Below are 26645 nucleotides of genomic sequence, written 5' to 3'. Positions count from 1 at the left end.
AAATTTGGCTGTTCCTGTTCTGTCTGATCAAAAACCAAAAAGGGTAAAATGATTGTGTGAGGAGGAGGAGTGTAGACGTATGGTTGCAAGACTGTGAAGATCATGAAGAAAATTAGGCATGTGCAGGTGATGGTTGTTACTAGGGACCATTTTTCATTTAGCATTGCATCACTGATGCTTCCCAGATGTAAATAAGTCCTTCTAATTGGTGTGATTTAACTATAAAATAGTGGAAACTAAATATCACATAGCCGAGCACTCACACCCTGCCCCTCCTACATCCCCTCTGCCATAGTTGTATAGGGAGAGGATTTGAAAAAAAAGATAAAACCCATGGGCTAAGAACAGTTTAATAATTGAAATAAGGTAAAACAAAATAATAATAATAATAGTAATGGAACCAACAATAATTATTACAATTGTAATGAAAAGAGGCAAGGGATAAAATGCAAGAGAAATGAGTGATGCAGAATGCCTTTGCTCACCACCTGCTCACCAAAGTCCAGCCTGTGCCTGAGCAGTGATTGGTGGCTTCCAGCCAGCTCTTCCCAGTTTATGTACCCAGCATGATGTCCTGTGGTAGGGGATATCCCTTTGGCCAGTTCCTGTCAGTTGTCCTGGCCATGGTCCCTCCCAGCATCTTGTGGACCTGCTCCCTGGCAGAGTATGGGAAACTGAAGTCTTTGGCTTAGGGTAAGCACTGCTCAGCAACAACTAAACCGTCAGTGTACTATTAGTGTTCTTCTCACACTAAATCCAAACCACAGTACTGTGGAGAAGAAAATTAACTATATCCTACCTGAGACCAGGACACTTACCCTTTAGGCAGAGCCTACAGTTTTCATGTCTGATGTGGCCACTGTTCTTCAAGTTGCTAGAATATGTCCATCTAGGTCCTGGTAAGTGTGACCTTGCTGGATGGAATGGCATTTTCTGATCCTGCTCTTCTAGCTTAAGCGTCAGGCATACTTAAAGTTTTAGCACCACATGTTTGAAATGTGCCTTGAGGAGATCTGTTCTTTTATCTCTGTGTCGTGAGGGGGGAGTAGCTTAGAAAAGCTCTCCAGCCTTCATCCATCCTTAGGGTTAAATCTGGCAATTAAAGGGTAAAATTTCTGTGCTTTCTTCTTGATGTTTCGGTACAGATGGTGCTGGGGGTGGATGGGTGGGGAACTTTTAGACAACTCAGGCTTAAAAGACAGACATGTTTCAGGGTCTTAAAGTGACTGGCTGCTGAGTGTGTCCAGATCTCCAGTGGTGGGCTTGCTCGTGCTGACAGTACAAAATGTCTCCCGGGGAGCTGTGTTCTGACACCGTCACTGACAACTGAAATTATGGCTGATAAACCAGGGCATGCTGAAAATGAGTCATAAGGTAAAAGTAACACAGCTGTCATTGGCTGAAACGGGAATATAGATGAACAAGTGACGTTGTCTAACGAGTGTGGGATTTTTCCATCCTGTAGAAGGATTGCCATCTACATCTGTTCCAAGCTGTTAACTTCTTTCAAGGCTCCTGTGGATATGGTTAAAAGTATTTAAATGATCTGGTTTTTAAAATACTTAATGCAGGTACTTTTTCCCCAAACTTGCTCTTTGGTGCATTTTGCTAGTGTGCAAATCAGAAGGTAGAAGTAGTGCTGTAAACAACTGCCCTGCTTTTTATGTGCCAAGTCTAGACAAATCTTACTGGCAGTGCAGTTGTGAACATTGGTTTGCATTTTGTGAAACATCTTTAAAATCTTGGGACACCTACTGTTAGCATGTAGCAATCATAGGACACATGTAAGAGTCCATCTTACTTATACAAGTACTTTTTAATGTGCCTGACCTTTTGGAGGAGCCATTTTAAGGGTGTTGCACTAGGAAGGATTAGATGAACTGGACTTCATGGCTGCATTTCTAAACATCCTTTGATCAAGCCAAGATATTTAAACATCTGTTGCTGCATGAAAAAGGGTTCCACAAATCCCTGTAGATAGCCCTAAAGTTCCCATGATATTGAACTGGGCTACCAAAGTTCTGCACCTTTCTTCTTAGATTCACCTAGAAAGTCTTGCTCAGAGCCTGACCAGGGAATATGTGAGGATGTACCAGCACTCTTGTGGTGCTGTTGTTCTTGTGCTAATGAGGTAGCCTCTCTGTGAGCTAAGTGGGCCTTGTGTGTACTCGGCTTTGGATGAGGCTCAGGAGAGTGCTCTCGCCATTGAGAAATGGGTTTGGGTTACAGTGTGGTCTGGAGATAAGTGATTTACTTCTGCACGTGTATGCTTGCAGTTGGCCAGTAGACATCCACTTAGATGGATTTGTTTTATGTCCTTCAGGTTACATTGTTGTTATTTCTAAGGTTTCAGTTTGTTTTAATGGAAAACTATGTGATGAGTTTAATGGAGTGAAACTTGATCCTGGCATTCTCTGAGCCCTGGTTTGACTTCTGGCTTTTACAAACCAGCTTGACTTGTAGAAGTTTGTAATCTTGTTGTGAAATATTTTTAGGGGTTATGAAGAACTTGGCAACTTGAATCCAAAAACTCATCAAAAGATCATTTCACAACTCAAATGGGAAGTCACTTCTTGTGTATAATAGATGAGCATTGTACAGTTAGTGTACTCAGTCACACATGTGCTTGTTAGCTCAAATTTTTGAATCTTCAGTGATTTCTTTGTGGGTTGACACTGGCTGAATGCAGGGCACCCACAAAGCCTTTCTCTCATAGGGAAGAGAAAAATGTAACGAAGGCTTCATGGGTTGAGATAAGGACCAGAAGAGATCACTCACCAAATACCATCATGGGCAAAATAGGCTAGAATTAAAGATATTAATTGATTTTATTGCTAACAAAATCAGAGCAGGATAATAAGTAAAATAAGACCTTCAAAAAACACCTCACTCACACCTGTTCCTTCTTCCCAGCTCTACGTCCTCCCCCAGTGGCACAGAGAGGCAGGGAATGGTGATTATGGTCTCTTCATCACCAATGATTTCACCCACTGCTCAGCAGGAAGTGTCAATCCCCTGCTCTACCACAGGGTCTCTCCTACAGGAGTCAGTTTTCCATGAACTTCACCAGTGTCAGTCCATCTCACGAGCAACAGCTCTGCAAACTGCTGCGGCACAGGTCACTCCTCCATGGGGTGCAGTCCTTCAACTACAACCTGCTCCAATGTGGCCTCCTCTCTCCTCAGGGTTTACAGCCTCCTTACAATAGGTCACAGCTTCCTCTTAGGCATCTACCTGCTTTGGCATGCTCCATGAGACTTCTCCATGGGCTGCAAGGGCACAGCTGCTTCATCATGACCTGCACCATGGCCTGCAGAGGAATCTCAGCTCCAGTGCCTGGAGCACCTCCTCCCTCTCCTTCTTCACTGACTTTGGTGTCTGTAGAGTTGTTCCTCTCACATGTTCTCACTCTGCTCTTCTCTGGTCACAATTACAGCTGCACAATAACTTTTTGAACTCTTCTTCCTAAATCTGGTATTGCAGAGGCATTACCACTATTTGTAATTGGCCCAGCCTTGACCAGTGGCACATCAGCCTTTGGAGCCACCAGGGACTGGCTCTGCCAGACATGGAGGAAGCTTCCAGCAGTTTCTCACAGAAGCACCCCTGTAGCCACTGCTACCAAAGCTTGGCTATGCAAACCCAATACAGTTTGCCAAGTGTTGAGGCCTGTGTCATGAGTTTTCTTCTTTTGTTTGGAAATTGAGACTCTACCACTGGGCTTCAGTCCAATAATTTTTATTTTTGCCACAATCAAATTGAAATGTCATCCAAATAGTGGCCCAGTGTCTTCACACTGCATAAGCTAGGAGCCTTGACTGACATGTTTTTATTGCCAAACTACCTGCTCACATTTAAGTTACTGGTTCAGAGGCACCAAATAGGGGAATATGATACACATAGAAAGAAAAGTAAGTTGAACTCTCGCTTTTTCACGTGTTCGTTTCAGGTATTGCCCTCTTATATCTGCAACTGTACCGCGTCACGAAAAACCAGAGCCATTTGCAGCGATCTCTTGATTACGTGAAGAGAATCCTTCGCAATCTGAATGGCAGGAGAGTTACTTTCCTCTGTGGTGATGCTGGGCCGTTGGCAGTGGGTGCAGTAGTTTACCACAAACTGAAAAACGACAGTGAGTCTAAAGAATGTGTTGCCAAGTAAGTGGTTGATGGTGGGAAATGTCATGCCCTTCATTTGTAGACAGCATTGGTTCAGTAACTTTTGCAAGTGAAATTTTAGAGGATAGGATTAAATAATGGACACTTTCTCCCCTGATATGTTTTCGGTACAAAATAGGCTTTATCTTTATTAAAGCTGGCTTGCACTTGATTCATATTTAGTGGGTTCTCTTGAGTCCTCTGTCACTGCTAGGACAGGATGTCCTGGGCACGCACGTTCTGTTTGTGTCACGTTGAAGTGACATTTAACAAAAGCCACACACTTGTCATCGACAATACGTAGTGCTTGTGCAGTATGTGATACTTTCTGTAAAGAGTGGGTCTTAACTGTAGATTCATTGCAAAACATGTGCACTGCAGGATCTGAAAGCAGACAGAAACATGTATCAGATTGATATGTAACAAAAAATTAATATAACGAAGAGGAATTATTTGCAGGAACAGTTTTGTAAAGGCAAGGGATTTAATTAGGTCAGAGCATATGAAGGGTGGCCGGAAAAAATTTGAGCCCCTTTTCAAAGTAATCTAAATGGAACAAATGTCTCAAGAAATCTCATTTAGACGTAGCTTCGTTAGAGAGCTGACTGTGCCTTTTCTGGTACAGAGTTGATTGCTATCCTAGCAAGGGCTGGAAGCTCTCTGGAACCCTGTGGGGTTTGCATTCAGCACCACAGTCCACCTGCCAGCTGTCCAGCAGCATACCTCAGGCTGGCAGAATGTGCAACGAGGCTTATGTCCTCATCTCCATTCTGGTTTATGTTTGGAAATGTAATTGGTCTCTTTCTAGTCTAGAATCCTAGTGTGAATAATCTCTGCTGCTGTTCCTGAATGAATATTTAAGTTTTGAAATGACTGTTAGGTTTGGGTTTTTTTGCTTTTACAACTGGCAGTAAACTTGGGCATGTCATTTTGAATGCAGCTCAAAAAGCAGTGTTGCTCTAAGGCAGAAAGGATGGGTATAGCAAAATAAGATTAGCAGTGAATCTTTTAGTGTTGCCTCTCCTTGGAAAGTAATTTCTGTGAGGAGTAGTGAAAAGCAGTTTAGTTTTATTATTTATTTATTTTATAACTTTTTTGTTTACAAATGTATACATAATATCAGCTGAGTGGTACATTACAGATGTCAAAATGTAATCTGTGATTTCACTTTTAACTTTTTACCTTGTTCAGTTGTATGAGTTCAACAATAAATCTTAATAGTGGACAGTTCAGAAGAAAATAATTTAATTCTAAACCCAAAGTGTAGTTCTGAGAAAGGAGATATGAAACTGGGTTTTTTTTTGAGTAGTTTTTCCCTAGCATTAAGCAGAGACAGCATAAACACATGATTGAGGTCAGTGGTTTTGCTATGGCATGATATTAATGCTAACATTTCTCCTGAGAAATAACAGCTGGGGGAATCTGGGAATTGAATTTGGTCTTAATCCAGATTGTTGTTGCCCCTGCCCCAGTTTAAAATGTGATCATCACTGTGGTTTCATCTAATCAATTTAATCAAAAAGGGTAGGAAAAGACAGGCAGGGAATGGCCAGAAAACAGATCTCTGATCCACCTCAGTGCTAATACGGGCTGGTAGATTATTAGCAGAGAGTCATTCTGGAGAAAATGAGAATTACGATGGCCAGCGCTTCTTGTTTCTTGTTTTTTCATTGCTAAAGGCAAGCAAAACACTTGTTAATTATAGCAGTGTTCTTCTCAAAACTGAGGTGCTAAATGTTTGAGACAACATGTTTTCTTAGGAGAGGGAATGACGAATGGTGGTATTGGGGTTTTTTGTGTGTTTGTTTTTTTCCCTCTTACATGTGTACGATTAAGTGTTCCTGATTTCGGTGAAATTCCCAGAGGCTCCAGGAGGTTTCTGTCTTTGCTGGAGTAGCTCTCTGGGCTTCTCCATCTTCTACACTGCGTTTGTTTCTGTCTGTACAAAATCCTGGCAGTTCTGCTGATACTGGCCTTGCTCTGGCTCAGAGTTTGCGGTCTTGGAGATGGCAGGCGTGCAGAGCTCCTGTGTGTAACCCGGCAGCCAGCTGGACTGGGCTGATTCAAGGGGATGGTGGGGTGTCACCATTTGTTCTGTTCTGGTTGGATTGATGGCTTGTACAATGCACAGTCCAGTGTGCACTGTACAAGCCATCTTCTACAGAAGATACTCTTTCTCCCCACCTTCCTTGTCTGATGCAGATTGTTACAGCTCCAAAGGACAGTCATCAGCACAGATTCCGAACTTCCAGATGAGTTGCTCTATGGCAGAGCAGGTTACCTGTATGCCTTGCTGTACCTGAATACTGAAATCGGTCCAGACACTGTCCCACAGTCTGTTATTAAAGAGGTGAGACACTTTTCTCTCTCCAGCATCACGGTATCAGTGAGGTTGAACTGGGATCACTCTCGTGCATATTTCAAGCAATTTAAGAGAGACATGCTGGAGACAAGAGGGACCTAGAGCTGGGAACCCAGTCTCATCTGTCCATCCAGTCTCCCCGCTTTTGCTGCTGCCCAGCTGGGGCTGGGACAGGCCAGTGTGGGTGGGTTTGTGTCCAGCCAAGGAAATAAGTCAATATGTAACTAGTTTTGACCACTTGAGGCACTGTTACAAAAAAACCTTAAGACAGAAGTGTGGAAGTATTTTAAGTGAAAAAAAGGGAAATTCAGTGTGGGGAACATGCACGACTTTTTTGCAGATACCAGAAGCCAAGAGTGGAAATAAGTAATTAGAAATATGGATAGGTTAAATTTCTACTCTTAAAATATAAGTGATTTCATCATTAAGGAAAATACCTTTTCTCCCTCAGCACTCAAATCCAAATGAATTGAATATTGTTGTTATATCACTGTATTATGGCTTATTGTTTGTTTTGAGTTTAGTCATGCAGAAGCAAAACCCTCTGAATCAAAGTAAGCAACACAGGTGATCAGTGTGTGTTCATTTTCATAGGTCATAGATGCTATTATTGAGTCGGGGAAAAACTTCTCAAAGGAGGAGCGGAAAACAGACCGTTGTCCTCTGTTGTACCAGTGGCACAGGAAGCAGTATGTTGGAGCAGCCCATGGAGTGGCTGGGATCTATTACATGCTCATGCAGGTAAAGAGCATCTTCTGTTGGCTGGGGTGAAGTAGCAGTGATTTTTTGTTTTGCATCAGAGGATCTTATCGTCGGCTTTCATGCATGTGCGGTGTTGTGCTGGATCAGAGTCTCACAATTTGGAGTTAGACTGCAGCACAGAGCTGTGCAGAGGTGCTGCCTAGGGCTTTGACGGCAAAAGAAAACTGTGGCTAGGGTATCATCATACTACAATGAACTAACTCTTGAGTTGGAGTTCAGAGTACCAGCTTTTCAGGATCTGGTTTCTTGTCCTCAGTGAAGACAGTGAAGTGCTTTCTCTCATCTTCATACTTACTTCTTCTGGTGCCTGCAGTTAGAACAGCTAAAAATTCACTTACTATCTATCACTCTTAAATTTTTTGCCATTTTTAAATGATTGCACCACTAATGCCTCCTGTCCTCTGTGCCCTTCCTCTCTTCTCTAGTGATTTTTTTTTCCCCCCACTTTCTCGGTGCTTTCCAAAGACTATCCTTAATCACGTATTAGTCTTCAGTATGCTTTTATTATTTAGATGTTTTTCTTCTTTGTTAGGTCCCCTTTTTCTCACACAAAATTCTGATATTCTTTAGTGTACTTATGACCTCTACTTTCCTCTTTCTGTAAACCTCCTCTTTTCCACACTTAAATCAATTCCCCTCTGCCCTGAGATTTGCAATAGTTTATGATGTTTTTCCAAAAAGACTTATTTCTGTTCTACCGTCTGGTAAAAGAGCCTTAAGATTCATTATAGAAGATTGTCATAGAGCTGCAAAACTTTTATTGCACCTGTTTCTGGTTTTTGAAGGTGCCGCTGCCAGTCTGTACGTTTTTGTAAATATCAATTTCCTTGGCAGCTCATGCAGAATGAATTTTCTTCAGGTAAATGGAAGGACTGTACATCCTCACAGTCTGCAGCTGTGTATGAATGTTTACTGCAAAAGTGATTGAGCTGGTATTTGGTGCTGTCACTGCTCAGCCATTCCTTGCATAGAAAAAATGCTGTGTTTCAGATTCTTACACCACTTCCACCAGCAGTTCTGGTTAAACCAGCTGACTTGGCTGCAGAAGTAGCTATTGCTCTACTACCTGGGGTATGTCTTAACCTCACTGCACCCATTTTCTGTAGTGGCCATCGGTGCTGGTTTGAAAACAAAACCAGTGAGACTTAAAGTCAGAAATGCAATTTAACAGAGAGAGGAAAAAACAACAAGAAAGATAAAAATAAAATAAAAAATAAGACAAATGCAATAGTACAAAGGACCACTGACAGAATCAGAAAGCAAACTTGACACCCTGTTGGTCAGGGTGTTGGAAGCAGTCTGAAGTAAGTTCTCCCCGAGTGACAGTTGTGGCTCCATTGAAGTAGAGATGATCCTCAGGAAAAGGGTCCAGTCTTCCTCTGGGAATCCAGTGGAAACAGGTTCCCTTGGTGTTTGGGATTGCTGGTTTTATCTCAGTGGAAAGGCTTTGGCTCCTCCCACTGGGTGGAGCATCTCACAATGGAATGAGGCAATGTTGTCAGTCCTGTGAGAGGCCTTGAATGGCCAATTCACTGGTGATATTCCTCAGAGGAGGATGGGTATAGGAAGAGATAAGAAGGCACTGCCATATCTGGTGTTATCAGGTGTCCCATTAAGATAAAGCATCCGCCCTCTTTCCACCCCTAGAGTTACAAGAGATAAAGAACACTATCTCGCAACTGGCTTCAACAGATGAAAATAGAATACACATTTTTGGTTACATTTTTCAACCCAGGACACCATCCCACTGGGGCCTCAGGCTGCTCTGATTTACTGTGCTCCCATCTATATCTACTGCTTTCTTCAACAAGGTTGTCCACCCCCTTCTGCTTCCTTCAGCTTTCTGACTTCCATTTTTCTTTCCCTGGTAGTGCTAGATTTTCAGAGAAACATCTAGACTTCTAAAGAAAGCTCTTTAAAGGCTCCATCCTTCATTTACTTCATTATTTAAGGCTCATAGCAGAAATCATTGCACAGTGCTTTTTGGTTTGAGCAGAAGCTACTTTGTCTACATATTAACATCCTAGTTATTTTTCCTTTACATGGAATTGCTGCTTTTAAGAAGTAACAGAAAACCATTGTTTATGCAGCATTAGATTACCATCTTTTCACTATATGTTAAATATTGTGAGTCATGCAAAGTTGAGTCATCCACTGCAGAAGAATATGGCATATCAGAGTCCCATCCTTTCCTCCTCCCTCCCACGCCAAATGGGGTGAATTTTGCTGTATTAAGAATTCAAGAGGTGGCTTGTTGAGTGGTTATTTGATAACAAAAAAAAGGTGTTTAACATCGCACCTGAGATGTGAAGGTTACTGAGGGTAATTCCTGTACAACACTTTTATCACAGAATCACAGAATATGCTGAGTTGGAAAGGACACATCAAGATTGTCAAATGCAACTCCTGGCCCTGCACAGAACACCCTAACACTTGTTAAGATGGAGGAAACATGTATTGCTGGAGTTATTTACTGGAAGAATAAGAGGCTAAGGTAGAGGGGGAATTCTGAAGTGCTAGCTAGGAAGTCTCCACTCAAAGATCCTTTCACTAACTCTGAAGCAAAAGTGTCTGTTAGCATATCATTGCTCTTGGCCAGAAAGTCAGGGTGCACACCTGGAGGTTACTCTTTAGCTGTTTGAAGTAAGTGCTGGGAACCTCAGCAGCTTGGGCAAAAAACTCACTTGTACTCAAATCTTCTTGTAAGCACAAGGTAAGGAGGTTTGTAAAGAGGTCTGCTCTTCTTGGATTTACCTCCTAAGGATTTCTGAGCTAGACTGGGCTTGCCTTGCACAGCTCAAGACTTGAAGGCATTTATTGCTGGTGCCCATCCTCTTTGCCTTCTTCTGCAGGAGTGCTGTGTGAAATAAAGAGCGTCAAAACAAACATTCCTATGAAGCTTCCCTACCTCCCAGGTAGGTTTCAGAGTGAAGGCTGATTAGCTTTGGGGTTTTCATGACAAGCTGCTCAGTATTAAGGTGTACTTCTGATGAGCAGCATGAACATTTCTTCTCCACTCAGAGAAGTGCAGAGCTGGAGTCTGCTTGAGGGACCTGATAGATTAGAAGAAGTCTGGCAGAGGTTTTCTGGCTGAGGGGAAATAGAGTCTTCTGGTTTCTTCAGGTTACTCAAAATACAGCTGTTGAAAGTTTTCCTTCATTTGCCTGTCAGACTTTGAATTGTAGGAGTGTGCTCACCTGTTGTTCTCCCTATTTTAAATTACAAAGAGAGGTCTGGGAGTCTTCATACTCTGCTCTCAGTTCTTCCATAGTATTATGGAAATGTGTCACCTCCATTAAGACAGGTAACATTTTGGTGCCCTAATTTCTTTGTCTCTGCAATGACTGTCAAAATGCTCTTCACAAGGATGTAATAAGCAGGCATTAATTAAATCTGTAGGATGTGATTCACAGTATTTGGATGAAGGGCACGTATGTAGGATACTTGAAAACAGATTGTGGAATTAAGTGTTGCTACACAATATGTTATTACTTCTGTTGATGTGTTTAGTGATGTTTATTTTAATGTTTTCTTCAGCCAATTGCAAATGTGGACCAAGAGACCCTGACAGAGCTGGTGAAGCCAAGCATTGACTACGTGCGTCATAAAAAATTCCGATCTGGGAATTACCCATCATCCCTGAGCAATGAGACTGACAGACTGGTTCACTGGTGCCATGGTGCCCCTGGAGTCATCCACATGCTCATGCAAGCTTATAAGGTGAATGATTCTGTGTTCATAGATTTTAGAGATTCACAGAATATTCTGGGTTGGAGTGGACCCACAAGGATCATTGAGTCCAGCCCTTAAGTGAGTGGCCCATGCAGGGATCAAACCCATAACCTTGGTGTAATTAGCACCAAGCTTTAAAATACACATATATATACGTGTATATCTACCTCTGTCTTTACCAAGAGGCTTGTATGCAGGCCTGTTTGTTTGCAAGGCTTTAATTTAGTATCTTTCTACATACTAAATTAAACTAGGCTTTTGAACAAGAATCCCAAGCTAGACACCTAAAAATCTTAGAATACTTACATTGGTATGTATTAAAGAGAAAATAAGTGGGTAAAATTGCTTCTCAGGGCATTAGCAGTTACTAGGCTTTCTTGGAAAAGAGATATATATTTAAACAATTTGGCATCTGAGTCCTGGGTGTGAGAACATTGGCCTAAATTCTTTGAATCTTCATCCCAAGAGTTTTAACAATTATTTTGGTTTTCAAAAGTATAGGTTCTTGTGCCTTGCCAAAGAATGCTAATAAATTACTCCTTTATTAAGATATAACTCTTGAGAACTTAACGTCAGAGCCAAGATCCCAGGCCTCTTCCAGGGCATAAAGAAAACTGCTGAGCTACTACAAGCCTGCTGTTGGCCTTTCTCCATTCTTAACTAGGTTTGCTACCTGTCTTCTTGTGTGCTTCTTATTTGCATGACATTTGAAAGTATGCCATTTAATTAAATTTATGCAAATCGATTCTTGATTTTGACAGCCCTCCTTGACAGATTCCCTGGTTGGCATCTGGGTGGGCTGATGAAAAGCAGGCTTGGTTTATGGAATAATTACTCATGCTTCTACCTGAAATGTGAACTTTAAATTTCGTACAACATTGCTGCATGTAACAGCAGTTTCAGTTGCTTTTTCTTTGGACTGTGGTAGGAGATTGACTTAACACTTCTCCACTCTCTCCTTCTTTGTCAATGTGATGCTTTCCCCAGAACAAAATGTTTTGCAGGAGGTAAGAGGGATAGGAACAAGTCCTGATTAGCAGTGTCCTTTTTGGCCTCTTTCTATATTTAAGGTGATGAAACATATGATGTCTTTCTATTGTTCTTTATATTCTGCTTTTTGAAGTGCTGAAAGAAAAAAACTGTCATGTGTTCTGCTGGCTATGCTTTCATGCCAGGCACAGGACTTGTGATAACAGACAGCAGTGTTTGTCCTGGAAATCAAGTGCTGTTGCCAGGCCTTAATTCAAAATGTTACGGCTGAGTAGTTGGCAAACCCTGATCAGAGAGAGGCACTTCCTTTATCAAGCATGTGAATTTAAGGATCTTGCATATTAGTTCCTTCTATTATTTTATGAAATAGTTTCGTAGGGGATACCATCTCCAAAGGACTAAGTCTACACTAGTGCATCAGGTTTGTTTTGTTTGGGTAATTTTGGTAGGGTTTGGTGGTGGTGGTTTGGGTTTTGTTTGTTTGTTGATCTATGAAGGGACATAGGCAAAAGTGAGCAACAAAGTGGCTTTATAAAGGTGGAATTTTGGTGTTAATCATCTAAACTACTTGCTTTTGTTTGCTTCTTTCTGGATGAGCCCTTTACGTTTAAAGTGCATTTCAGCTGCAATAAGCTTAGCAAAAGTGTTTCTTTGCTCAAACTGACTACTGCTTCTGAGTATATACTATACAAATATACTAATACAAGTACTCATAAAGGCAGTTTAGGGCTCCTGCTTGTAGTTGTGACAGAGAAATGAGTCCTATGCTATGTAAAGAGATGTTCTTGTGCATTTTTGACATGGAGTTGAAGGCAGACAGTGAGTAACCAGGAAGAATTAGTCATGAAGACCAGACCAGCAATTTAGGACCAGATTTGATGTACAGTATTCTGTTTTACATTTCTTGGAGGCAGCATCACATTTCTGTATTTTCAAATTCTGATTTGGGAATAGAAAATGAAGAAAAGAGGACCACATGCCCTTCAAATAGATTATAGGTTTTAGAACCAGAACCAAAGGCCTTGAACTTGAGGTTTTCCTTTGGGGTCCTAATTTCGGAAACAAAAACCTGAAAAGATTTTTCTTTTACCATGTAGGGAAAGGAGAAACAACTTGGTAAGAAAAAAAGGACAAGTCTATGAAGAATGGATTATTGAAAATCAAAATAAATTTTATATGGAAAAACCCCACACAAACAGCAAAACATCTCTCAGGGACAGCTTCCTTTTGTTTTCATTAGTACTTCAATTGATATGTGTTTATTCTCTGTTTTTATTCCACAGACTTTTAAAGAGGATAAATACTTGAAAGATGCTATGGATTGCAGCGATGTCATCTGGCAGAGAGGTTTATTGAGAAAAGGGTACGGCATCTGCCACGGTACTGCTGGCAATGGCTACTCCTTCTTGTCTCTCTATAACCTAACTCAGGACAGAAAGTACCTCTACCGAGCTTGCAAGGTGAGCTCTGCAGCATCCCAGCAAAATCACTGTTCCCTTTCGTATCCCAGTGCCCATGCAAGGGTAAACTGGGGTGGGAGTGGGCTGATGTGCACTGGGGCTGGCTGGGACATGGGGTGGGATAACAGGGCCCACTGTGGAGTGAAGCTCCACTTCACTCACACTTAGACTGGAAAACTTCAACTGTGCTTGTGGGGCAAGCACTGTGTTAATAAACAGAGTGAAACACACAAATGTTCTGTAGGGAGGGAGGGAGTAATTATATTCAGAAGAAAATAAAAGCCTGAAAATTAGTCTGCCTGAACAATAACAGACTGATGTTATGTGGTGCTAATTATTCCACTGAGAGATCCACTGTCCTCCTCAGGTCCTCAAGCAATACTGTTTGTAGTATTTTGTAATTATTTGTTTTCAGACTAGTGCTTGTTTGGGGCTTTTAGAGGTCTGAATTGCAGTTATTAAATTGCTCAATTGGAGTTCTGTTATTAATACAATAGCAGAGAAACACATTCAGAATTTTTCCTCTGGAATTGTCTAAGTTCTGCTCAGCTCTTGACTATGGTAGCAATTACTGCAGGACAAGGCTTTCTCTGCCTGTTTGCTTATCTTGTAAGACTTTGGCTTGTTGGATTTTTTTTCCAGTTTAATTCACTGACATGAGGTTTCATATTGTGTACATAGCTTTTTAGCTGAGGCTTTTTACAAAGTATTGCAAATGAAATTTGATGAGTTGCTTCTTAGGTGCTTTATTGTGAATATGTGCCGTATGTAAAATTACCGTATTCATCTCTACAGTCAGCCTGTCCTCTGTCAGCAGAGCTTTAAAGAGCTGCTGCTTGTCTCACATTTACCAAAGCATCATGCTATGAGAACACCTGTAGACATACCTGCATCCTGGAGATGGAAATAAAACCCTATTGCTTCCACAGCACATCTGTGACTTTGTTACACACGGAGTCAGCCACTGCTGATGTGTGAGGTGCAGCACCCCGCAGGCATTGCTGGCAGCACTGCTGTCAACTCTCCCTGTCATCCTCCATGCTAGCACACCTTCTGCAGCATTGGCAGCTCCTGTTGATGCTGCATTTCTGGCCCAAGAGAGCCCTGGTATTCATCCTAGGTAGAGAAAAGCAAGTGTATCTGTCTCAGAGCCAGAAGAAGGAAGAGAGTTATGTACCTGAAATCCCTTTAAAAAGGAAGTTGTGATGCAGTGGCCAAAGACTACTGGAGGTGCCCAACATAGGCAGCAGATTTGCAGCCACTCTGCCACTTGGCATCTTCAGCATGCCCTCGCAGGGGAAATTTTGAAACAGGCAGAGGAATTTGCTTTTCTGGCATTCTTGAAATCTTTTCTTTCTCAGCCAGAGCATGCAGACAAGCAAACATGCAGTTATGTTGGTACCTAGAGGCATGTAACTGAGAGAACGAGATGGCTCCCCTCCCAGGGGTGCTTCTTCACATGAAAACATCAGACTCAGGGGAAGGAGTCTTGCCTGGAATCCCTGGTTACCTCACGAAAGCCATGAAACTATTTCACAAATGAACCACAAGGACTTGAATAGAGGAGACCCCTGTTTTGTGCTTCACACTTTCTTCTTCACAGCTTTCCTCTCAGATTATCAGACAGTCTCCCAGGAGGCTCAGGTGCTCCTAGGTGCCCTGTCTGTAAGAGGAGAGAAGGACTGGGCATCCTGGGCTCCAGGTAACACTGCATTGAGCCCTGTGCTGTTCATGCTTGTGATTGCCACTGTTGGTGGCAAGCATGCCCAGTCTGTGTGACAAATATCAGATGTCTTCCTAAGATATTTTTTCTTCCTCCCTTGCCCCCCATCAGTTAAACAAAGATACTGTGGCTTACTGGATCTGGGTTGTGCTGAAGCTATGAACTTCCACATGATGGTTGTGTTTCAGTAGCCTAGGGTGCATTTTTAAAATTTCTGTTGCAGTTCCCAGGCTGGAAGTAATAATAAAGGCTAGTGTGCAATCAGATGTGGATGTTGCAAGAATTGATTGTAGCTTAGAAACATGCCATAAACATGTTTCAGTCTCACATTTAAGACAGGATTACAGGGAGAATTAAATAGTTTGAAGATTCATACCCAGAGGGTGCCCAAAAATGTTTAATCAGTTCTTAATAACAGTGTGAATCACAACGTTCATGTTTGTGATTTTTCTTTTTGTTTTCTGAAGACACTCACACACATGCACATACCTCCATCAACAGAAAAAAAAATAATTCCCTGCTAAATATTTAAACAGAACAGAGTGGGAGAGGAGGAAGAGAGGAGCACCCATTTCCTTCTAATGAACAGACCAATGACTCTGGGATCATGCTTACACCCTGCAGAGCTCCAGCTCTATGGCTGGGGCACCCTCTAGTTAGGCTGATATGTTTGCTAGCAGGTGGGCCAAATTGCAGGGGAAGCAGGGAGACACCTCTCAGTTGTTTGCTTTGCAGGAGTCCATGCATGTATTTTGAACAAGTGGTTTGCATCCAAGCACAGAAATGCCAGGGGAACTTGTCCCCCCCCTAATGCTCTGGGGAGCCACAAAGGAGGAGCAGCTGGTTGTTACTGAATTGATCCAGGTGTGGTGCATAAGTCATGTGTGTCTAATGTAGCTACTGCAGCAATGCTGATCAAACGTGAGAAAGACACTGTTAATTCTTCTTAATGGTAATCCATCTCCTGCAACAAAATATTGATGACCATAATTGTCTAACTGTATTTATAATGATTATTCATATGGCATGGGGAGAGCAAATAAATAAAACTAATTAATGACAGCTGAAGATTTAATACTCTAAATTGGTACACAGAGACAACCAAAATGCAATTAACAGCTATAAGTCCTGAGTTTGTGGATAAATTAAGCACCAAGAGAGATAAGAGACTGATACAATATTACTAAAATTTTGACTGAATGTATCTGTTCTTACAGCATTTTTCCTTGGCATGTAGCAGGGTTGATTTATAAAAAGCAGATGTCTAACCCACCTATTACATTGTTATGAAACTGAAACTTACTCTATGCAAATACATGTTTTAAAACCTGATTGTGGCATTGTCATGGTTGAAGGAGGACAAATTGATCTCAGTGATTTATGTATTGTGTATCTGCTTACTCTTCTTCATATTTTGTACCTATTAATGATATTCAGGTAGTCAAGCTTGAATTTACCAGTCTTGAATAATTTTTTTTAATGTGTTCCCCAGTTTGCTGAATGGTGTTTGGAGTATGGTGCACATGGATGTCGTATTCCTGACCGACCTTATTCCCTCTTTGAAGGTAACGGGATGATATTCCAAATGGTTTTGTACTACAGGAAAAGAGGAGCTTTCTTGAAATTTTGGCACATGCTTAGGAGTTGGCAAGTTTTTGGTTGGTTCCTCCACTATTAAACACTCCCTAAACCATCACCTTCGCCTAAAAGAAGGCAGGGTGGCAGGGGGTGTAAAAGGACAGAGAAAAATCGTCCACTATCACAACTTTCACTCCTGTTTCATGTCAGCAGTTTGAATGTAAAACCAGTGCCAATGTTACTCCAGAATAAATTTCTGCTGTGCTGATGCAGCTTGATTTAAAGCAAACAGAAGTTCAGGCAATGGTTTTGTCACAGATGGTTTTTCAGATGGATTGGGCAGAGGAGCAGCTGTGGGTAGGGCATCTCAGACTAGTTGCTAGCTGTCAGATCTAGGCCTTCTTTGGTGCCTTATTCAACCAAGAAAAAGGTAGTTTTAATAGGAACCTCAATCACTTGAACAGGAAAGCAGTGTAAGTTCCAAATCTGTAAGTTTCAAGATGTTACCAGATACTTTCCTAGAGCTTTGTATTTTTTTAATGTAGCTTATTTTCTCTTCCCTGTATCATCCTCACGTTACAGAATCAGTAGCAAGGAATTACAGGTTCAAGTGGGATTTAGGGTAGCGCCCGGCTCCTCCATCAACAACGAGCCTCGAGTGCCACCTGCCGCAGATACTTGAAATTACAGCAGCCGAACAGGGACATGTGCAAATAGACAATCCAGGGCATGAACGAACGCAAGAGAGCAGGAGTTTATATGCAGCCCTTCTAAATAAAGCGTTGATGTCTTAATGCTTAAAGGAGAAAAGCATAAGTATTCCTATTCCTGAGAGCACCTTTGCATGCTCTTGCAGGGAGGGGAAGAAAGCATGCATGCAGTCCATTGTATAAAGCTTTGAAATTTGTTGAGAAGGTGAAAGAGTGCAAATAGCAGGATGATTTGATTTCCTTTAATGCTGACATACAGCTTTTATTTTAGTTTTTAATTGTCTGGAATTTTTTTAGAAAAATATCGAAGTCTCATTTGAGATGAAAAATCCTCTTAACTTTGGCCTCTTTTTTTGTAGCCAAAATTGTGCTTGCAGTTGTCCAATTCTGGCTGTACATGCATGCTTTGAACAGAAGTTGCATGTGCATCTTATGGAATTGTCCTAAGTGTTTTGTTTCCATCAGATACTGTAATTCAAAAAGGTTCCTTTATATGTGCATAGCTGTTTATAAAATAGGATTTTTAGCTTGATCATAAAACTGAACTTGTATCCGTATGATTTCCTTGTTGTGCCTCTCGGTTACATCTGTTACCCTATGAGTTCTGTTGGGAGATGCACTTTGGGCTCTGGATGACCTCTTCATGAACAGTGAGGAAATGAATTTGTACTTCACAAGTTCAGTAAAGTTTTGGCTTTTTCTTTTAACCAGTGAAATGACAAGCAAGAGCGGCTCAAACTAGGAAGGACAGTCCAAGCTTGTATTAACTTTTTCTTTAATTTGAAATAGCATTGGGGTTGTTCAGTTGAAGGGATGTTAGCAGAGACATCTTAGTTCTTGCCTTTGATCTTTTCAAATAAAATTTGGTTTCTTGGGTGAAGTACAGATGAACTTGCCTTTCCATAGGGCTTAAGTTCACCTCTTTAAAGAAAGATCCTAGTGAGGGAGGTGTTCAGATGGATGTTGCCTTTGCTGTCAGCTGTGCTATTTTAATGTGCACCAAGATCTCCTTCTTGTTATGTTTTAGGCATGGCTGGAGCTATTCACTTCCTCTCCGACATTTCAGTGCCAGAGACTTCCCAGTTTCCAGCGTTTGAACTTAGACCTCAAAGGAGGGAAAACAAAGTGGAACAGGACGGCTAAACCCATCATTTTGAAAGGAAACTGATGCCAAAAGAGATGAGACTGTTTAGTGCCTCTGATAGTGAACCAACTTGATGCTGAACCGACAGATGGATAAAGCCCTTTTCTCACTCCTCCTGCCCCAAAGGGCCATGAAGTCATTAGAGCATGAACAGGAGAAGCCACACTTAAGTTCTGTTAAAGTGACACCTTCAGATGTAGGACCAGAGAAGTCAAGTTTTGAACTTCCTCTTTTCCGTTGTATTTGTCGTCTTCAGGTCTTTGCTATGCTCTGCACGTTTATTGGTGTTGTGTGTTGATCTGAGTCTTTTGTTGTTAGCCAAAAGCTGGTCTCCGTGTGAATCTCTGTCCTGTACCTTTCGTGCATGACTCACAAGAGCAGCGTTGCTTTCTGAAGCGTGGTTACCCGCAGAGAGAGTTTGCTGCAGGACGGTGCCCAGCTTCACTGGTGTGCTGGCAGCTCTAAAAAGAGATGAAAAACGCTTCTATGTTCATTTTTTTCTGCCTTTTGCTCCACAGTCCTTACAAGCTAAGCTGGTAGATCAGCCTGTTTTGATGAAGAGCCATGAGGCCATTTCCATTTTCAGAAACGTAGCAGGTTGGAAGGGATCTGACTTGTCTTTTGCTGCTGTTGTGGGAGGCTTCTTTAAGAGAGAGGATCCCTTTGATACCTGCAGCTGGTTAGTGTGTTAGGTGCTTATAGCAGGGTGGAGATGCTTCTCCCCACTGCTGCACAGCCCCATCCCATGCTATGAGCTTAAACCGCAGGTCGAGTCACTCGGACTAACCTCCCTCTGCCACCAACAGCAGAACCTGGACAGCATAACTGCTGCTTCTTTCCTGGACCTCGATTTGGAATAAACCTGTCCTGCAGCCTCTCATACAGATGAGCAAGGGAGAGTGCCAGGGCAAGCTTCTCATGCAGGTAGCTCAGGATGATTGTTACTTGGGAACCAAAGTGGTGATTTGTTCCAGGCCCTTCCCTCCCATGTAGTAGTACAGGAATGAAAAATACCAGCTGCTTTTGGAGGCTGCAGAAGATTATTGAGCAAGATGGAAACCATTGCTAGTGGCTGTAATTGAAGTATATTTCATCTTTAAATCCACACAGAAAAATCTCTTTTCCCAAAATCTTAACTGCTGCTAGTGCATTGCTTCTGCCTGTGGTAGGGTTGTGAAATCCTGGACCTGCCTTCAGGTGCTCCTGAGTATCAGGGCATTGGTTTGGGCGAAGTGGGATATACTCGGAGTACTTGTAGAACAGGCTTATGTGTCCAGGTAGTACCTAAAGTGTAGCGCACTCCCAGTCACCCAGGCTCTGTAGTCATTCTTCCCCAGGTCTCCTTGTGCTCTGTCATTCCAGGTGCTGATTTTAATCGGTATCTTCTGTGGGGTGCAAGCGTGACAGATGGAGTGTGGAGTTTGACCTTTTGGGCATGCATGGGGATATCTGTGACCTGTGGGCCATCTGCTGAGTCCCATTGTCTGTGGTCTGTGGTTGGAGTTGGAGGTGCATTGTCGCTTCTGCATAAATCTGTCGATTTGTCATCTTGCAGGTGACTTCCTTGAGTGCATTCCAGTGTCTGTTCCCAAATCCCTTGAGATGTTAGTAATTTTCCCATTCAGCTCTGCTGGACAACAGCAGCACAGTCATACACAAACAACATCACAGTGTAGCAGCTCATCTGCTGGTTTTTCAGGTAGGATTAAAACATGGGAGCAGCAGAAGAGACTTTCCTATCCCTCTGGCAAAGGCAGAAGCTGAGGTGGGAGCAACAAACCCAGCTGAATCTGTACAGCCAGGGATGGGGGAAAATGTTGAAAGGCAGTGAGAGCAGGGAATGCTGCAAGGCAAGCAGCTGGGCTGAAGCAAAGAGGAGCAGAGCAGCAGAAAGTGAGAAACAGAGGGAGTTATTAATGTGAGGGATCAGCAAGGAACAGGAAGAGCTGGTCCTGGAGGCAATGCACAGTGTACCAGCAGAGAGCTCTCGATGAGAGATTCCTCCATGCCAAGAGCTAATTCTGTTTCTTTCTTCAGCCTGTGGATCTCTGCTCCCACCCATAGAAAAGGCAGGGAGGAAACTTGCCCAGGAAGTCTCAAAGAAATAGTAACAGAGGTAGATGCCACCTCTGGTCCTGTTTCCCATCAGTCCCCACCTCTTTGTTCCTTCCCCTCCACTGTGGCTGCAGAGCATGTTGGATGTCAACAGGGAGAGGGCTCACCACATTTACAGGAACTGCTCGTGAACACTGTCCACCCTGGCAAATCCTAAGCCTCCGTTGTATGTACTGTTTAACCAGGGGGTCAGGTGGCAGGTTTTTCATTCAGTGACTATATGCATATTGGCCTTGGCTACTGTGCTTGGAATGGCTCCTGAGAGAAGTGAGTTTGGCTGGTTGGAGCCTAAAGGCAATTAAAACCTGCTAGTTGTAAAAATGTGCAGTTATATACGCACTCAGCACAGCTGAATGGTGAGAGGTCCCCAAGCTGCTGGAGTGTGCCTATCAAGATAATGAGCAAGTCAGCTACCTGCTCTTCTGTACCACAGCCAGGCCTCCCACCACCTTTCTCTGCAGAATCCTCTTGGACTTGAGTAAGACTGGAAATGTATTGAGCTGGGAAGTGTCTTGACAGTGCATCTGCCTCATCTTCCCGCCGTAACTTTCCCCGTGGCTCCTCCTTTCTGTTCATCACAGCGTTGTGCTATCTAGGTGGCCCCTTAAGGAAAGATGCAGTGTGAAGGTGAAAAAGTGCATTTCACCCAGGTATTGTCTTCAGAAATGACATCAAACTACAAATGTAGAAAATGTCTTAATATTCCCTGGTTTGCTTTGTCCATGTGTAATAATCCACCTGTTGCAAAAAGCAATAGTGTTAAAAATGGAAATGCTCTTTGGGCAGAAAAAGAGGAAAAAAATGCTGATGTTTTGTTCTTTGGCTTTATTAGTAAAGATTAAGCTATGTGGTGGTTAATTTGTGAGTCTGATTTTTTCTTCATTGTGGTTGTCCTTCCTTCCCTCCACCACTGTGGTGATAGCTGTCCCACTGCTGTGACTGCTGAGCTGCTTCCCTATCTCAGAGTCCTGCAGGATGAAACACATGCCAGAAAGAGGACAGATTGCTTTTTTGTAACCTTCACATTTTCCTAGCACTGCAGGTGTCTTTCCTGCTGCTGCTCCCAGGTGATTTTTAGTGTATGTTGCTTAGTGCAAAGCTCTGCTTTCCTGTGTGTCCACACAGATCCTGTTGAAGATTTTGTAGCTAAAGCCAGAGTCAGGATGAACTGGTTTTTAAAACACACGTATGAAATCTCTGTCCAGCTGCGTAAGAGCTGTTTCCCAGAGCTTTGAGGAAGTTTGAAATGTTCCTCTAGCTAGGCTTCAACAGAAGGAAACATCAAGCATGCTGCAGGCAAGGGGTAGTATTTCTATTTCACCAAGTCCCTTGCATCACTCATGGCCATCTTGGCCACTAAGAGAAACAACCGCTGCTTTTTTTGGATGGAGAGGACCAGTTCTGGTCTGTAGATAAACTGTACTAATTCAGGTGTAGGTGGGTAACTCCTTTGGGGCTTTTCTAGCACAGCAGATCTGTAACATCTAAATAGCACACGAGAGATGCATGAGAAGTAGTACGTGTGCTGTGTCACCTCATAGCTAGGCACCACTGTGCTGCCTGAGCCCTGTCCAGCAGGGTGTTTGGTGCAGCAGACGTTCCTAGTGAAACTCTTCACTTTTTTCCCCCTATGTTTTCATTTGTTTCATGTCAATTCACAGTCAGGGCCACTGTGATTTGTGCACAGGGACCTGACTTTAAACCACTGCTTCTCCTTGGCATCTACAAGTGGATTATGGCTTGTAGCTATTAGGTAAAATAGGGTTAGGCAGGCAGCAGGAGAGAAGCAGAGTGGGACAGGTAAAGAGACATCCATCCTTGTGACTTCTCTCACTGCATAAAGCTAAAATAAGAGATTTGTGCAGGAAGGCAAAGCTGCTTGTCACTATTCCCTGTGCCTTGTCTGCTGTCCCTCTCACCTTGCAGCACGTGGCAGCTTGGAACAGTGGCTGCCAGTTGCACCTCTCATCTTTAATTGCCTTATTATCTAGCAGTTGCTTTGTAAAAGCTGTCTCATGCTGGATCTTGCCCTGCGTGGTGTCTCTGTAGTCGTTTCCCTGCCAAATAGTACAAACTGTAAGGCAGCTCAGCTCCTGCTGACAGGGCGTCGTCAGAGGGGAGGGCTTCCACAGCCACAGGGTCTACAAATGCATCCTGACTCACCTACTCAATTAGCAATGTTAGATCAGAAAAAGAAGATAGGCGTCACTATCTGAAAAAGTGTTACAGCTTCTTGGCTGACCTGTGTGCCAAAAAGTGATGTTTTGGATATATGTATATGAAGCTAATCTTTCTGAGGTTTTGGAGTTGGGTTTTTTTAAAGCAGAGAGGAAACAATATCTCCTTTGCTTCTTCACATGGTCTGAGTACCTTTTTGGAAAATACAGTCCTAGCTGTTTGTTGTTAGAGCAGTGTGAACTGTCACAGACGCTCCAAAGGAAAAAAAAAAAACCCAAAAAAACCCCACCCACAAATCATAAAAAGTTGTCACATTATCACCTCCCAAAGTGATAAACACAGGCCCCACCAGAACTACAGGCAAGAGTCCCTGGTGGTGCCTCTTGTCAAAAAGCAGAGTAGCTGGAGATTTCAGGAGGACCCCTTCTCATTGTTCCTACTGCCAGGTCACAGGCAGAGGTGTCCTTCCCTGCCTGGTCCCTGCCTCCTCAGAGGTACACCACACACATTTTGGGGATGCACAACTGAAGAAAGGATCTCGAGGGGTTACATTGTTCATGTTCCCGGCTCCCCACCTAGGTTCAGTGGCTCTGCTAGAGCATCTCCATTCTGGCCAAGTCCTGTCAAGGAGTTTAACCCCTGTATCAAACCTCACTGCAAGAACCAGGAGACAGGACCAAGACACAAAAATTACCTTCCTGAGGTAGATGGGGAGATCTCAAAGGCCAGCTGGGAGTCAGCTGCACACTGGTCCAGTGCTCCTGGGAAGGGGCAGGGTAGTGCCGCACACATCCCCAGGGCTCCCAGCCGTGACAACCAACCTTATTTTGCAGTCAAACCACCCTGCCTCAGCAGTGAGGCACCCACATCTCTCTTGTGTTTGAGAGAGGACGCGGTAGCTGCACCCAGAAAATCCCAACAGATAAAGCACCAAACCCCCATGGGGAAGTTCACATTAGCAAAGCTGCAGCAGCTGGGAGCTCCCAGGGTATCACCACTGCCAAGTAAAATCCTGTTGGAATTGCCAAAGCAACTAGAGGAAAGGCACGTAAACAATTTGCAATTAATGCATATGGATTCCCACGCAGATGGTATGGTTTCAAGAAAAGACCAAGCAAGTTTGCTAGCAGAGAATTCCCTGTGTTGTACGAGGTAGTGTCATCCATCAATATTAGGAAATAAACAAGCCAGACTTCAGGGAAAGTTCACCTGAAGTTGAATTTCACTGTACAAAGGCTTCTATTCAATGTGTCCAGGACAATGCCAGCTGTCATAGATACATTTCATAATATAAAAGGACTTAACAACATCTATTAACATGAGGTCTGTTGCCATTTCTATTACCAGGAAAAGGTCAGAATTGCTTTTAAAAAATGATGTTCTGTAAACACAACCATACTCAGTAACATACACAGCTTTTACACTTCAAGTGCAAGCTAATTTAGAAAATATATATAGTTGAAATGTGCAGATGGACCTCGTATTCATCTATAAAATATACTTTTTTGTTATCTGAATGTCCCTCAAGCCTAAAACTGCACACAAAGAAGTACTTTCCTTTGTGTGTTATTATGATGCACAGTAAGGGAAAGCCTTGGTTACAATTTCACTGAAGTCGGGTATGCAGGAATGAACTCCTCCAGTGCTAGCTCTGCTCCAGACAGCTACTGACTCCACCAGCAGAAACAGTGGCCCTTACAAGTTTTTCTGTTAGAAACTTACACTCACAGCAAAAGGGATGTTTTGCAAATCCAGCTTGACACCTAGAAACAAGTTCTCAGAAGCCACTGACACAGAACAACAGCACAATAAAGCCTGGGCTCCCTGTGCAACACAGGTCTTCACCTCAGTGAGACCTCTGTGCCCATGCTGGCGTCACACAGGAGCATTCACCTGCTACCCAAGAGACCACATAGTACTCCTAACCCTCAGCTATGTTATTTTTGCAGGTCCCTCAGCAGCAGGAGGCAATGGCATCTTCTTTTTGCCGCTGCTCAGTGACATGTCTGAATATGCACAAAGGGAGAAGATCTCATTAGTACAAAGTCAAGTTTCAGAGCAACTTCAAATTTTTGCTAGACATGGATGGTTGTGAGAGCCCTGACATGCAAAGGGCGTCTGTGTTTATTTGAAGATGTTCATTTGTGGCCACTTAGAAGGTTGGCCATGAGCACTCACAACAAAATGCATGAAGAGCTAAGAGATATTGAAAGCCAAACCATCTGTGCATCATGTCGAAGAATGCTATTAAGAAACTGTCCCAAAAATTATTATTTTTCTGACCTAGAGAGGAGAGCAGATTTACAGATCTGTCACCTAAGATGACAGCTTACTTGGTACTCTTTGTGGCAGCAGTAAGACTATAATGAAAGATACTATTTCTCAGAGACTAAACTCCCATCAATGCCAAAAGGAGTAAACTTGTACCTATGCTTGCATTCCTTCTTACTATAAATATTTTCCAATTTAGGGAAAGAAAAACCTCATGTATTTCAGTGTTTCTAACTGTTCTGTCAAGAGGCACAAGTAGCTCTGAGGTTGTAATATCTTCCTCCCATGCCAAAATCTGTTGGTCATTTTCTGTGTCTTACAATCTCAGCACTGGTAAAACCAGGGAGGTCAAGATGCCGATCACACAGGCAAAGTCCAGGTGATGGACAAGAAGCACTCAAGTCCCAGTCCTTAATCTTTGATGCATCATTTAAAGTAACAACTCCCTCTTTTCTAGGGCATTTGGCAGAGCCTCTGCCACAACTCAACCAACACTGGTACTCTAGTCACAGTAAATAGAGCATCTAGAGCATAATTTTATCAGAGAATCTTTCTGTTACACATGAGAACTAAATTGTAAAAGAAAATTGTAAAAGCAAAAGATAGTAGTCATAATTTCTGGTAAAATCATTGCCCTGCTGCTTCTACCTTTCTCTGTTGTTTCCCTTAGCTCAGGGAATTTCTGCTGTGGGGTCTTAGGAGGCTGCATGTCACTCTGGGGTTGCAAGAACTGCTATCAGTAACTGCCATGACACAATTAAAACCTTGATTGAAACAAACTATAAATAAAGAGAAAGACATACAGGTTTTAAATACAGGTTTCCATTAAAAGCATTACAAAGACAACTTCTCTCATTTTGAAGACAAAGAAAAAATCCACTTCTACTAAAAAAAAGAAAAAAAAAATTTAAAAATCACCCCTTTGCAAGTAACTTTAATGAGGAAAGGTGCAGGGAAGGGAAGGAGAGAGGACTTGGAAAACTAGCAAGTGTTCAGAAGGGCAGGTGCCCTCCATCTTGGTCATTTTGCAATTGCACCTTCTTCTCATACAGTCAGGTCAGAGAGCCAAAGTCCTCACGTGGAGGATTTCACCACCTGCTCATAGGGGGGAGGTGGTGTGTTGCAATAGGAAGGTGGGGGTGGGTAAACCGGGTTTCCTTGTGGGGAATTGGGCTGGACGTGGAAAGCCATAGCCATGGGATTCATCACAGGTCCACCTGGATCTGTGTAATACGGCACTCCAGGTTGTTGTGACCCTGAAAGAAAGGAGAGAAAAGGTATCAGCAAAAGCATCAGGTTGTGCTCTCCCAGGGCCTGTGCTCTGCATACTTGGACAAGGTTTTTCAAAGTGTTCATCAGAGCAAAGACAAGGAGTATCTTTCTCCCTTCCAGAAAAAAACAGACTGGCAGGACTGTGTTCACCTCTTAGATACTACCAAAGTTTCTGGTTTGCATCCAATGGA

General features: G+C 42.7%; 2 protein-coding genes across 2 annotated transcripts in view; one reads left to right on the top strand and one right to left on the bottom strand.

Moving 5' to 3' along the window:
- The window catches only part of LANCL2 (LanC like glutathione S-transferase 2), a 32057-nt gene extending 10466 nt beyond the window's left edge, over positions 1 to 21591 (top strand). The window contains exons 3-9 of the mRNA XM_063405697.1: positions 3950 to 4157; positions 6360 to 6507; positions 7114 to 7260; positions 10819 to 11001; positions 13287 to 13463; positions 16679 to 16751; positions 18502 to 21591. Of these exons, the coding sequence (XP_063261767.1) occupies positions 3950 to 4157; positions 6360 to 6507; positions 7114 to 7260; positions 10819 to 11001; positions 13287 to 13463; positions 16679 to 16751; positions 18502 to 18617 (1052 nt within the window). The 3' untranslated portion in view covers positions 18618 to 21591. The remainder of the gene's footprint in view (positions 1 to 3949; positions 4158 to 6359; positions 6508 to 7113; positions 7261 to 10818; positions 11002 to 13286; positions 13464 to 16678; positions 16752 to 18501) is intronic.
- A 143-nt stretch (positions 21592 to 21734) lies between these two features.
- Positions 21735 to 26645, bottom strand: part of VOPP1 (VOPP1 WW domain binding protein) — a 68436-nt gene continuing 63525 nt past the window's right edge. The window contains exon 5 of the mRNA XM_063405710.1: positions 21735 to 26438. Within this exon, the coding sequence (XP_063261780.1) occupies positions 26257 to 26438 (182 nt within the window). The 3' untranslated portion in view covers positions 21735 to 26256. The remainder of the gene's footprint in view (positions 26439 to 26645) is intronic.

This window comes from Prinia subflava, chromosome 1 (genome assembly GCF_021018805.1).
Source record: "Prinia subflava isolate CZ2003 ecotype Zambia chromosome 1, Cam_Psub_1.2, whole genome shotgun sequence".
Classification (NCBI taxonomy): domain Eukaryota; kingdom Metazoa; phylum Chordata; class Aves; order Passeriformes; family Cisticolidae; genus Prinia; species Prinia subflava.
The sequence above is the reverse complement of the archived record's forward strand: the minus strand, read 5'-3'. Positions and strand labels throughout refer to the sequence as shown.